The sequence below is a fragment of the Anser cygnoides genome, chromosome 2, assembly GCF_040182565.1.
Source record: "Anser cygnoides isolate HZ-2024a breed goose chromosome 2, Taihu_goose_T2T_genome, whole genome shotgun sequence".
Classification (NCBI taxonomy): domain Eukaryota; kingdom Metazoa; phylum Chordata; class Aves; order Anseriformes; family Anatidae; genus Anser; species Anser cygnoides.
This window is the reverse complement of record NC_089874.1, coordinates 150,214,480-150,228,076: the sequence shown is the minus strand read 5'-3', so window position 1 is coordinate 150,228,076 and position 13,597 is coordinate 150,214,480. Positions and strand designations below refer to the sequence as shown.

Here is a 13,597-nt window from a genome sequence, read left to right as displayed (position 1 = left end):
TAGCAAAATGAAAAAAATATTGGGGCCAAACTATCTGAGTGTTCGCTAATTTTGGAATCCAAACCAGGCAGAGTGGGTTTACTTCTGCTTGAAAAATTGCATATTGGTCTACTCCCAAATGACTTGCTACCCTTCCTAAAGCCCCTTCTGTCTCCTACCTTTGCGTGCCTTGTTTTACGTACAAAAATGTTCCCCTTCTGGCTGAAGTCCTAAACACTGTGTTTTGTGTTTAAATTACAGCCATCTATATTAGAGTCCAAGAGAAATCGTAAAGAATTATGTTACTTTTCTACAAGCATCATCTAGCATAGATGCACAAATTCTATTCTTTCCTGATGCTCAAAAGCGGGTTTGTTCATCTGGAACTAATAGCAAGGGAATAAATTATGCATATGTACAGCGTGATCATGATGCTGCATCTTGTTATATCATCTCTTACAGAAACGTCTAACACAGCAAATTACAGTGTGTAAACTAAATGCTGAGGCCGCTTGGTAAATTTGTTAGAGCCTAATTCTTTTTTTTCAGCAATGGAGTTGTGGTTTAGCCCATCAGGCAGCTAAGCACCACAGAGCTGCTCGCTCCATCTCTCCTTCCCCACAGTGGGATAGAGGAGAGAATCGGGGGGGGGGGTAAAGCTTGTGGGTTGAGATAAAGACAATTTAATAGGACAGAAAAAGAAGGAAAAATAATAATTATGGTAAAGCAGTGTACAAAGCAGGTGATGCACAATGCAGTTGCTCACCACCCGCTGACCGATGCCCAGACAGACTTTGGCACCCGAACCCAGCCAGTCCCCCCAGCTGTCACTGCTGAACACGACACCCCGTGGTGTGGGATGTCCCTTTGGTCATTTGGGGCCAGCTGTCCTGGCTGTGTCCCCTCCAGCTCCTGGGGCACCCCCAGCCCCTCGCTGGCAGGGCAGCACGAGGAGCTGGGGAGTCCTTGGCTCTGGGTGAGCGCTGCTCTGCAACATCTGAAACAGCGGTGCGTTATCAGCATTGTTCTCATCCTAAATCCAAAACACAGCTCCATACCAGCTACTAGGAAGAAAATTAACTCAATCCCAGACAAAACCAGGACAGATTTGTATATAAATGTATTATCCAATACTAAAATAAGGAGTTAATTCAAGCCTCTTAATTCTTTTCAAGTTGCACGATTAAGTGCACTCATCCACAATGCAAAATATAGTTCTAATTTCTAAGCAGGAATTTTCAATATGACTGTTAGAGTAAGTGTTTATACAACTGACAGTAAGTGTTCCTTCTTCCAAAACAGTAAGCCTGTAATGCTTTCTTAATGTGGTGCCAGAGTTCTTCAGTATGGAAGAAGTTGACTGAAAAGAGGTTGAGAGACTGGTAGAATGGGCAGAGGGAAACACAACTTGCCTTTTTCACATTGTTTGTAGGTGGTCTGATTTTTTTGTTACCATGTTATCTTTCCTCAGATCGTCAAATTAGCTGTTTATAGAATGCTTCCAAAAAACCTTCAGAGAAGAACTATGATGCAGAGGTTGCACCTGTTCCCAGAAGATGTAAGTAGTCACACAGTTACGTTTTCATTCCTTTTTCCTTTGGAGGTAAAGAGGGATCATTATCAACAACAAAACTTCATTCATAAGGTAAATTAAGGAAAATCAAGCCGCTTTTTATTTATGTATCGCAGTATACTTTTATATGTTGGTGCTCTTTATTTCACAAAATTGTGAGATCTAAGACATGCATGAGATAGTCTTGTGTGTTTAGGCTTCATGTAACGGGAAGAATGCAGTCGGGTTGATAAATTTTGGTCTGGATTTGGGAAGGAGCGAGGTGTTTTCTAAACAATCATGTAGCTAAGACTGTTCTCGCTCACCACAGGTTATCCCAGAAGATATAGAGAAGAATCTTCTACAAGAGATTCCTCAGCCACGTGCAGTCCCCAGGAGGTTAGATGAATATACACCCGAAGAAATTGCTGCCTTTCCAAGGGTTTGGACTCCGTAAGTATCTTAGATTTTTAAAATGGATACTTGGACTGAGTAAATACTGTGTTGGCTCTTACACTGAGTAACAAAAAAGGAATTTATTTTTTTTTTTCTTCATGTCACGTTTTTTTGGTGGGAGGAGATCATTCAAGGAAAGAATGTTCATACTCGGGGGCGGTGCCAATTTTTTCATATTTCTTGCCTTTTTTAAAATCTAAAAAGATCATTTTAAGTAAAGCTTTTCTGATCTTCATGAAAATATAGTTGAGTAAATGCTTACTCAGTTATCCTACTTGAGTTGTCAACTGGTAGTCGTAGCCAAAGGAAACACTGTGCAGTTCTGTGAGAGAATGATTCATTTTAATTAATAAATAAATAAATAAAGTATAAAAGAATCTTCAGATTTTCTCTAGAGGAAGGGAAAAAATTCTGCTAAACTAGACCTTGGAGAATGGGTCCTTGGCAGGGATCGTACCACATGTTTATTTTGATAAATAATTTCTTTTCAGTGCACAAAATCAGTTCCACAGTAGATGTGTGGCATATCGAGTGTTTGTGTTTGTTTATTTTTTTTATACCATCACGTGCAGCATTGAGTCAACCTACTAGTGAAAATAATGCGTTGTAGCTGGGACATTTCTGCTTAGTGTGATATTTTTTTTCTTGTGGTCATTTTGAGAGCCCTAATACTGGACTTCCTTGAAATGTCAAAGCCAGAGAGTAGGAATGAAGCAAGTGGACTAGAGTTGTCTTCCAAACAAGCAGGACCGACTTGTGCTCTTTGGCTTGTTTTCAGCATGTAGAATTTGATAGGATTTTTAGTAAGGCAAGTTTAAACACCTGGTGCCTGTTGTGTGGAAGACACCTAAAATAAGTGTGGTCTGCATGTCTCTAGGCATTCATTTGTGACAGTGTTTGCTTAATGTGGGTTGGTTTAGGTCTTTTAAAATAGAGGAAGGACATTGACAGCTGAAGATGATTTTGGAAATCAGTTACATCTTGTGGTGCTTCTCCTGTGTTATCGCAAATGCGGGTAATACTTTCAAAAATGTAATTAAAATAAACAAAAAAAAATGTAATTAGGCTATTAGTTCTAGAAGACGCTAAAATAAAGCCTGTGCATCAGTTCAGTCTGAGGCACCTCAGTATTGCAGCCTCTGCTGTAATGGAGCGAAGTCCAGTCATGCTTTAAGCCCTCTTCTGGGTGGACATAGGTAGACTGATCTCGATTTTCTTTCCAATTATGTCAGTATGCACATTGCTGTGTTGTTTGTTTGTTTTTATCACATTGACTAGATGCAGTTGAAAACACAGATCTATCTCATGATTCCTGTGAGATCTCATTGGATTCACCCTGAAGAAATTCCAGCTCTGCTCAAATGAGCAGAATTCTGCACTGCATTAGAGCGAAGCTGATGAGCTGCTCATGCAGTGTGGTGTATTTTACTCTCATGTAACAGTCTTTTGTACTTACGCTGACACAAATTGTTACATGATAACTTAGCAGTGAATAAGAATTTGGCACTTAAATGGAACTAGCTAATTGGGAGTGTCCCTTCCATCAGAGAAAACACGCTACCAGAGCATTGGAAATGCTTTTCTTTGTTCCCACACACTGCTGTAATCTGCATGAGTTCATCTCAGCGCTGGGCCACCCTTATTGTGTTGATTTATGGCTGTATGCGACCGAGAACCTGGTGCCTTCTAGTTTAGTAATTGCTGTCAAACTAAGTCTCCTAATAATTTCATGTCAGCGTTGAGAAGGCTTCCCTCTCCCCCATTTTCTTTGCTTTGCGGTCTCATCCTGATCAGTTTTGGGGAAGTGCTGTCTGTAGACAGTCTTTTTCTCCATGCCAGTTAGGTTGGGGAGTGCTGGTGCCACAGAAGCCCTGCAACTGCCTCAGGTTTGGCGGCTTTCAACTGCGATTGTAGTGCTGCTTCTGTGGGATGAGTGGGAGACTTCAGTGGGCGTCCCTGGGGAGAAGAACCAGGGAACAGGTGGACCTAGGGTGGGAAGAGAGAGCTCTGGAACAAGAATATGTCAGAGAGCACTAGGTTCCCCTTCAGCCAGCTGCACTAGCTAGGGCCTGTTCTAAAGGCAAGAGGACGTACCTAACCCTGCTGCTGTTCCTTCGCTCTGTGTGGCTTTTGTGCTCCTCGTACCTTCTTTTCTGCTCTAAGGAACTCCTAAGTCCAAGCAGGGAGATGAAGAATGAAAGTGGTTATCTCCCATCTCTCCACTAGCTTCAGGGTGCATCAGTGTTGCCCCTGCTGCAATTCTGGCTTCTTGTCCTGGCCTGCAACCAGACCATAATAGATGTCGGATACTACTGTCAAACAGATGAGCTCAAATTTAACTTTCAGCTCGCTTGATATTGGGCAGAGTTTCCAATCTGAACTAATGAGAAAAACAATAATGTTTTTCTTCCTGACTGAGGAAATAGAAGTATCACGGTAATTGTGCAGCACTGACAGTGCTGTGGGGATCTGACTCTCGTTGTGAAATAAGAGAATTGAGCGAATTTGGTGAAATAACTTTCTGATTTGGTAAGTAAAACGCAGAAGTCTGTAAAGGGGGACTTACTGTGAATTGTAGCAGTCACTGTTCTCTCGTTAAAGTGCCAGCTGGAGTATCTTAGAATAGACAGCTTTACACTGAAGGCACTACAAGGAAGGCTGTATAAATATCCAGCTGTAAGAAACTCTGCTCTGAACTTTCCCAGTGGGAGCCCATGGAAGAAGTAGTGTGCGCATTATTCCTTTCAAAGCCTGTAGAAGCAACAAAGATAGAAGTATTTACATGTTTTTAATGGTGTCAGCTTTTTTAGAGGCATATAGCAAAAAGAGTGTTTTTAAAATGAGTCAAAAAAACCAGACAAAATACTGTAGGCAGCTTTGTACAACAAATGAAAGAGAAGAGATTGAATAAGATTGTATAAATGGGATACTCTACAGTTTGTGATGTACTGAGAAACAACGTCAAAATTGTTTCAGAAGGGTTTTAAAAGGGAACATTGGTTTGTTTGTTTTTTTTTTTTTTTAAAAGCTGTTCTCAAACACTGACAGGCCTTGAAATCCAAATGTTGCAGTAACACACCTGTATCTTAGACTGCAAAACTGACTTTCTCTTCAGGTTCTGAGTGATTTTATTCTTTCCCAGCTGCCGGGCTGCCCAGAGAGAATGGAGAATCTCCAGCCTCGGAGGTGCTCAGAACTTGGCTGTGCAGGTTCTGAGCAACCTGATACAATGCTGAAGTTAGTCCTGCTTTGAGTAGGGGATTTGCAGTACCTTGTGATGCAAATTGTTATATGGTGCTCTATCTTTTATGAAAGTATACAAACATAGATAGTAGAGTAATATTTTAATAATCTGTGGTTAAAAAACCCGAAGTATGGGCTACCAGGAGTGTTAGGCCTATTCAGCTTTTCATTTGTTACTCTCTAACAGAGTCTTAGAAGTGTGGGTGTGAGCACACAGCACGAAGATGAATAAATAGCCTTCTCTTGTTCTCTGTGTCCTGTACTTGAACTGCATTTGGGATACGTAGGGGCTGTACGTTTACTGCTGTGTGCTTCGGTCGGTGAGCTTCTGCAGAGCTCACTGGTAGCTTCCAATCAGTAAGAGCAGTACCTGAGATTAACCAGAATATCAAGGATTCATAAAAACTGTACTTTTTTTTCAGATGGTTTTAATAAGTCTCCCTGCCTTATGTGATTTTTCTTCCTATCCTTCGTGAATTTCTGATCCAGCCACTGTTTGACAAAGGGCAGAGGTTCAAGAGAATGAAATTCCTAGGAGAGTGATTAAAAATAAGGAGAGGGAGATTCTTTGTGTCACGCCTTTTTTTTTTCCTAGAAGAAAAAGAATTAGTTGATATTATCCTTTTAAAAATCGTTATATCCTTTAGTGTAAAAGATCAAATTAAAACCATAGCTAGATGAAAAGTATTTAAGGATATAAGGGAAAGTACAATTATGACAAGAAAATAAATGTTTAAGGTTTTATGTTAAAATTTATTCCCCCAAAATGTACCCTACTGAATATAAAAGTCGTAAGATAATAGGAAACAAATACAAATTGAGTGCATCGGAAGAAGTTGCTAGTGTTAGGAAGAAAGGAGCCTTTTTCTATTTAATCTGAAGTGAAACGTAAATAATTTTCGTTCTGAATGGGAAGAGAACATGCTCAGTGCTGCTCATGGTTTCATTGGACTTTCTACCTGCATTTTTATTAAAATGTCTTGCTACAGATGGTTGTTAAAGGTATTTTTCTGTAATTGGAGACTGACACTGTAGACAAATATACAATATCCAAGTTCAGCACTAAAATGGAGAAATGGCTTTTAAGGAAAGCACGGGTCCAGTGTGGAAACGTAGCGAACAGTTTGTGTTTTTCAGAGTGGACAGCCTTCCCATCGCCTCTCCTTCCACCACCACACAGTTCATGATGGGACAACAGGCTGGCTTCTGCTCCATGAAAACAGGGAGTTAAATTTCTGAATATTTCCAGTGAGAGGGATTTTATTTGAGCATTCGTTCCTTTTAGCCTTAACCCGAACCAGTTGGCTTCCCAAATTGTGCAGAGCTGCCATCTTAGATCTTTGATGGAGAGAGGTCTGAAATAACAGTGGTGAAAAACCTTGTAGATGCAGGGAAGTGAAACCGTGTCTTTCCAGACAGATTTAAAGGGGAGAAAGATCAAAAACCTGTTCCTTTGACTGAGTCTTATTTATTTTTTTTTGCAGGTTCTTACTGTGAATGAACCATTATTGCAAAGGTGTTTGAGGTTTTAGATCAGATGGTTTTTAATGAGCTTTAAACAGAAGTCATCACAAAATTCACCAATCGTGTATGACTAAACAAACAGTTACGTTTCATACCTGTCTTCTAAAGGCAGGAATACGTCAGATTTATGTGTAAATTTTCCCATTAAATGCCATCTAAAAGTTGTTTACCCGACTGTATAGATAAGTTTTCAGACAGTAAACTTCTGAAGGCAGGAAATTTATTTTTGAAGAAGTCTTTTAAAATCACTTGGACAAAAATGTTACCAAATATATAGAAGACCTCTGTGTTGTTCTAGCTAGATGGATACATTCCTAAGAGTTTCCCTTAAGGAAGCGGAGCATTCTGACTTCCAGGAGAGCTCTGAGGCTGTTGCTGGTGTGCATACTGAGTGCCTGTTCTACTGCCAGGCTTTATAGGAGCTCTCCGTGGACCTCGCTCCGGGCCAGACAGCCTCTCACTTGTCTTTCTGGAAAAGAAGTCCTTGAAGGCTTTTGACGTTTTTAAAACTTGAGGTATTGTAAACTCTGAAACTTGGTTTAAGAAAACCAAACACCTTCTTAATGTTTATTTTTGAGTAACTTGCCTGATTCCTGGCCCCCTTCTGTACAGCCTGCTTCTAGGCAGGGGGTTGCAGAGCCTGATGTGAAGCCATAAATTCGTTTCAGCAGAGCAGTGTGGGCTGGGCACAGTCCCAGTTTTGACACTGAATGTCACCCATATGCTGATCAGTGTGGCATGGCACACAGGTTCTTGTTCATTCACTAGCAGGACTGTGTGGCTTTGAAAGCAGAAAAATGTCATGTTCTGGGGAAGAAATGTTTGTAGATGATGAAACACAAGCCGGTTGGGACACCCAGGAATGGCGGATGTCTCTGAGAACCCTATTACACGTTCTGTGCCAATGATGTGGTGGGTCATAACTTCCATCTGCAGTTCTTCCCTGGCTTTGTCTTCCTTAAAGCCAGCCTTGCCAACCCTGGGCAACTGAAGTCTACTGTTGATGTTCCTAGCAAGTAGATTTGTAGGCATTGGTAGACAGAAAGGCTCTCACATTAACAGATCTTCTCAGCCACGGTTGCCCCTTCTATTTGCTGTCTTATAAGGTAACTGCAACAATACTTACCTTGCCCAGTTGTACAATATCTGGTCAAAGTTCCTATCTGTAGTCTCTACATCCAAGAAATCATTTGGGTAATAAGATCTGAAGAGGAAGCCAGAGATATCCTGGCTGTGTGGCTGAAATGATGTTATGAAGGTTATATGGTGCTTGCAGTTTTAATTTATGGAGTTCTTTGTCAATTTCCTTGGATAACTTTGCAGGAAGCCAACACCACAAGACACCTTGCGTTATTTTAGATACACAAATGATACTTGGAGCATCTCCAGTGGCGTGCTATGTCACAAACATTGTAACTTGTGTTTAATACCAAGTCTGTAAAATATTTTTTGTTCTACAGTGAAATAAATATAAGGTATGGTATATGAAAAAAATTGGGGGGTTGTTACTCCAAGTGTCTGAAGAAGCTCAGTGAAGACCTCCAAAGATGGTGAGGTCTTGAGCTACTTTAGTAAGGACCCTCTCAGGTTTCTAAACGTGTTCTTCCAGCCATTTTCATAGTTCATCCAAACTGCTGTGCCTGCAGTTGGTGTGTGCAGTGCCTTGCGTGCTAGTGCTTTTCTTCTCACCTTGGGTGTTTGTGTAACAGGAACAAGTACTGCCCCTTCGGCTTGAGTGCTCATCTCTCAAAGAGCAGGGTTGGCAAGTTTCAGTGATCAGAGCTGCGATGGCCAATACAAACTTCTGTGAAAGACTTGAGCCAGGCTTAGTTTTTCCTAAAAACAGAAACTGGATAGATGAGGAAAAAGCTATCCTGCCAATATAGCCCAGTCCTGTTCCAATGTACTCTTTGAGGAATCCCTCTGGAAGTTCATTTTCGGTGGCTTTTTTGGTTCTCGGTAGGAATTCCAGTAACTAGCTGTAAATCATTAAACCCCATTAAAATTTGAGAATTATCACTGGTAACTTTATTTTTTTTATAGTAAGGGCATAAAAATATCCCACAATTTTTTGTTGCTTAGCAGAAGGCTGAAGGTAACCACATCTCATATTTCAGGCTACCAGAGCAGGATCTAAATTCCCGTGGACAAAAAGCCACACACTTAGAAAATTGAGAAGAAAATTGCTCCCCTCTATGTTAGGTTTTAACTGCAGAGGGCAACTGGATACTGACTGAGAAGGGTCAGTAGCTTAATCATCCTACAAATCTGACAAATCCATATTTAGAGTGTTCAGCCTGTTAAAATTAATTACTGGCTTTTCTCTAACATGTATAAAATAGCTGATGCTACTGATTCTCTTACCCTTTACTTGAGAGCAGCTTACATCATGGCTAAAAGTAGAGGTGAAGGTAAGAGATTTAATAAAAGGGTAACTGAAGTTTCGCTTCAGCTGTCTGAAGAGGCTTTCAAAAAGAAAGTTCTAAAGCTACTTTCCCCTTCCCCCTAAAATCTGTTGATCTCATATATGAAAAAAAGTAGAAACTAAATTAATGGAAATTTGACAAGCAGTATGAGAACAGTTGTATGTGATACTGTTGAACTACTTGCCCAGATGAAAATGGAATTAGAATTTTTTTAATTACTCTTTTATAGATGTCTAAATATATTTGCTTTTTTCACTTCTGGTGGTGACAGAAAGTCTGGAAAGCATTTCATCGTTCCTTTACCCACTTCTCTGTTTATTTGAAGAATAACGTAATTCTCTGGACAAAGCCAAGTGTACAGTGCTGTTCCTTCTACAGCCCTACAGTTTTAAGCAGAATATATTTTTAAAGAAAACACTTTCACTTGCAAAAAGCATCATCTTGCTAAGATGAAGTTTACGTGTACATTGCATGGATTTAATTTATACCATTTTGCAAACAGAATTCTTATAATCCAGGTCAAAATCTGGGATCAGTGGCATTTAGGTAGCTTAGTTCAGTTTTGCTTAATTGGTTTTTAGGGAAACTGGCATTGTAACCAGTTTATTTTAAATTTTAATTAAACCGTTCCTAATCTCGCTAAGATTACCTAAATACATATTAGCATTGGGTCAAATAACTCGATTTACGTATACTTCTTAAAAATCAAAACAAATGCAAGTTCTACGTAGAAAACCACTGAGCTGAAGTTGAGGAGCACCAAGGATTTATCTTAAATTTTGTATATGCACGGAGGGGTTAGTCACTATAGTTGACGTAACAGTACCAAAAAAGCCACCTTTACTTACTCTGTTATTAAGTGCAGCCTCTGTTACTGTAGCTGATTACCAGATCTCTAAGTAAAATTAGCTATATTTGGAAAAATGCTTATTAACTCGGCTCATAGTCTGTGTGAGGACTAAGCCAATACGGAAAAGGTTATTCTGACCCCAAACAGAGCATGAAGTTCATGGTTTAGAATAGGTCAAAGTGTGTATTGGGAATTTAATGATAGTTCAAATACCATTGGTGGTTTCCCTGATTATTTTACCAGAGGCATAGAGCAACTCCGGGCTAGTAGGTACATCTTGAGCAGGCAAACAATTCCACTCCCCCCAGCTGCACACTCAGTTGATGTTTGAGTGTAACTACATAATTTATTTTGCGAGAGAATGATAGCCACATCTAATCCGTGGGGTTTGATTTACTAGTGTGATTAGTCAAACAGATGAAATGTGTGCAGAAATTCCCTTTAGCAGTTGTGCACTTACCTTATAGCTGTTTACTTTGGCACAACTTGCTAAGTGTACCTGCAAACTACATATTCCTCTGGTTTTCGAGTAAATTTTGGCTCTGCGTTGAGGTCTGTCCTTTAAGGTTGTCTATTAAAAAAAAATATGAATCTTAAGATATTTAAAAGATAGGCCACCAATTTTCTTCTGTTTTTACTGTGAAACAACAGTTTTATTCAAAACCAAATCGATTATAGCCTTTTAGCACCAGGGGAGGCTAAAGAAACACCTATACAGTATTGTCATTATTAAGGGACACGAGAGGTAAGGCAGAAATTCTCTTGGGTGTGCAGCTGCCTGTCATCAGCTAGCACTAATGCCACGTTCCTGTGACTGATTTCCCTAAATATGGAGGACTTCACAGGCCTGGTGTGTCTGCTGTCTCAGAGTGAGCGGATCAAGGGCTGGCTGAAGACTAGACACTAAGTGGCGTGATCTACCCACCAGATCTTTTCACTAATTGGTCTTCCCCTAGCTCTTAGAAAACGTGCTGCTTATAAACTCAGAGACCCTGCGTGTATGAGCCATTTTTGGTTAACTACTTAACAGATTTTGAAGCACTTCAACACTAAATAAATTACATTTGTTTGCCTGAAAAAACTGTAAAACTCACAAGTTTGGAGAGATTTTATCCCTGTTCTGATAATTCTTGTAATCTGTATAGGGAAATCGTGCAGAGCTGCTGTAAAACTGCAGCCATCCTGAAGGGTGAAGGATCGCTTAGCTGGCTGGGGAGCTTTCCACTTTTTTGCAGGAAGCAGGTAGATTTTAGTAACGACAAAAAAAAAAAAAAAGAGAGAGAGAGAGAAAGGAAATGAGCCAATGGAAAAACCCATCATAGAAGCCAGAGGCCTAAAATCCTCTGGCAACAGTTAATCTTAACACATTTTGATAACTTCGAGTTACAACTGATTATTTTCTAATAGATAACTGGTTTAAATGGGGAATCCTACCAGACATGAGATTTTTCAAGTTATAAGTAATACTTAGCACTGCCTAGACTGTAAATGGCAGAGATGGAGGTGCCTTTAGTACAGGCTGGTTATTAGTTTTTATGTTGTTTTTCAGTACATCTGGAGTGCTTTTTCTCATCCACAGAAGCAATGAAGTCTTGCCAAAATTCAAACATACAACTAACCTTTTCTACCTCTGCTCTCGTACCACTGCTTTCATCTTAGTGACAGTTGATTAGCGTGCAGCGTCAGGTAGCTGTGAGGCACTGACCTTTTACAGGGCTGAAGCGAGGTTCAGTCCTTTCTGAACAGTCATTCTTATTGTCGGTCAGATTGCAGAAAGCGCAGGGAGCACCTTCTCTCTGGGTCACATTCCCCAGTGTTGAGATAATCGCCTGCAGGTGAAGAGAAAAATGCAATTTGAGATCTTCAAAGCTTCCCAACCAGGTGTGCATTGTTGCTGAGTCAAGAGCAGTTATTGGCAGGTCATTCCTGCAGTATTGACAACCTTATTCCTTAGCAGAGGCTGCCTCGAAAATACTAATTAGGAATCACAAATACATGCTTGCAATTGCATGAATGACTGTAAAGACTCTGTGAAATATGACTTTGTAATTTTTGTTTGAAATACAACATAAAACTATTTTGGAATTGAGATTGTTTACGGAGAGGTGAGCATCCTTTTTTTTTTGAGTTTGAAAGAAAATCATGTTACGTTGTCAGAAGGTATTTTATCATCAGCATGTGGTCGAAAAAACACGTAACTACTTTCTCTCCCAAAAGGACAAGCAACATCTATTATAAATTGTTACCAGTGCATTTAAAAGCTCAAAGAAACATAGTAATTCAGGTTGAAATACGTAGTTTTGAAGAAGTATTCTAAATGATTAAAAATGGAGATTAAATATTTTTAAAAAGATCTTCTGAAAATCAAAATACTGTAAAGGATTGCAAAATAACTAGTTTACGTATAAAGCAGGTAACATCATGTATTACAGTAGAGTCTTAACCTTATTTCTCTAAAATGAGTAATGCTATTTTTCATCTGTCTGCTATGAGGACTGTCTTACAAAGTTTTCAGCTAGGTACGGGACTATGAAGTTGGCTGCCTGTATATTTTTGAAATTGAGACAGTTCCAGTATAACACAGGCCAGTGAGTACTTAGATCTGGCTTTCACGAACAGAGCAATACCCCCCCCCCCCCCCTTATTTTTTGTCCTGGGGATGTTTTAGTTCCTCAAAACATTGCTAGGCAAAGGGAAACCTCTTTCCTGGAATGTGCTGACAAGGATTTAATAAAGATGGAACTGTGTGACCAGTCTGCTCGGGCTCGATGGAAATAAATGTTCGCTACGGGAGTTGGAAGTTGAACACATTTAACTTTTGGAAAGGGTCTTTGTTTTGTCCCTTTTGACAAGAAAAATACCACATCTTATTGAAGAATATTGAATTTTTGTTGTTTTTGCGGGGTGGGGGTGGGGGTGGGGGTGTCTCATCAGAGTTGCAACAAACAGGTTTCTTTGTACTGCTGGTTAGCTTGCCATATTAAGAGACTGGGCTTACAGCTTCGTGGGCATTTCTTCGGGCAAGAAGACTGTTGAGTATCATCTATTACTTCTGCCTTCCCATTCTGCTTGTGCAGCAATGGTATAAAGAGCACCAGGGAAGTGGCCTTGATAACGCTAACCTTGTTTTGTGCAGCCCATGAACAGGCCTACGTTGGAGTTCATGGGAGTTCTTAGGGTACTCTTCTATGGAACAGTCACCAAAATTCAGTATTACGTTAGCACAGGTAGTTTAAGCTCCCTTTGGGAAAAATAAATGGATCTTTATTTAAAGAACTTTGGGGAAGCCCTGCCTCTCTTCACTGACTTTCAAGGTGACTTGAAGTGGCTTACCTCCTTAGGCTAAAGCTTGCCATCGGGAATTCTCTCTTCAGTGTCCAGGCAGATTTCACACACTGTTAGGTTTTTGTCCGAAAAGCAATTCTTACTGTATTAGGGCAGACCAGATTAAAGCTATGTATAGGTGAGTGGTATCTGAAGCATTTGCACACCTGAATTACCCCTTCCAATTCATCTTTTGAGAGAGAGTAAATCAGTTTTGTGTTTGTGAGATTTTTCTAATTGCTC

At 40.0% G+C, this 13,597-nt stretch overlaps 1 protein-coding gene and 1 long non-coding RNA gene across 3 annotated transcripts in view; one reads left to right on the top strand and one right to left on the bottom strand.

The window, feature by feature from the left end:
* The window catches only part of MRPL13 (mitochondrial ribosomal protein L13), a 35,108-nt gene that overhangs the window by 15,027 nt on the left and 6,484 nt on the right, over positions 1-13,597 (top strand). Inside the window, exons 5-6 of the mRNA XM_048048899.2 lie at positions 1,451-1,537; positions 1,863-1,984. Of these exons, the coding sequence (XP_047904856.1) occupies positions 1,451-1,537; positions 1,863-1,984 (209 nt within the window). The remainder of the gene's footprint in view (positions 1-1,450; positions 1,538-1,862; positions 1,985-13,597) is intronic.
* LOC106038486 (uncharacterized) lies at positions 8,641-12,136 on the bottom strand. 2 transcript variants are annotated; one of them, XR_001208656.3, is made up of 3 exons: positions 11,650-12,136; positions 10,491-10,601; positions 8,641-8,733 (listed from the first exon to the last, which is right to left on the bottom strand). It is a non-coding gene; the product is annotated as an uncharacterized lncRNA (long non-coding RNA). The 2 variants fall into 2 exon arrangements; XR_010828778.1 differs by having other exon boundaries at positions 11,736-12,136.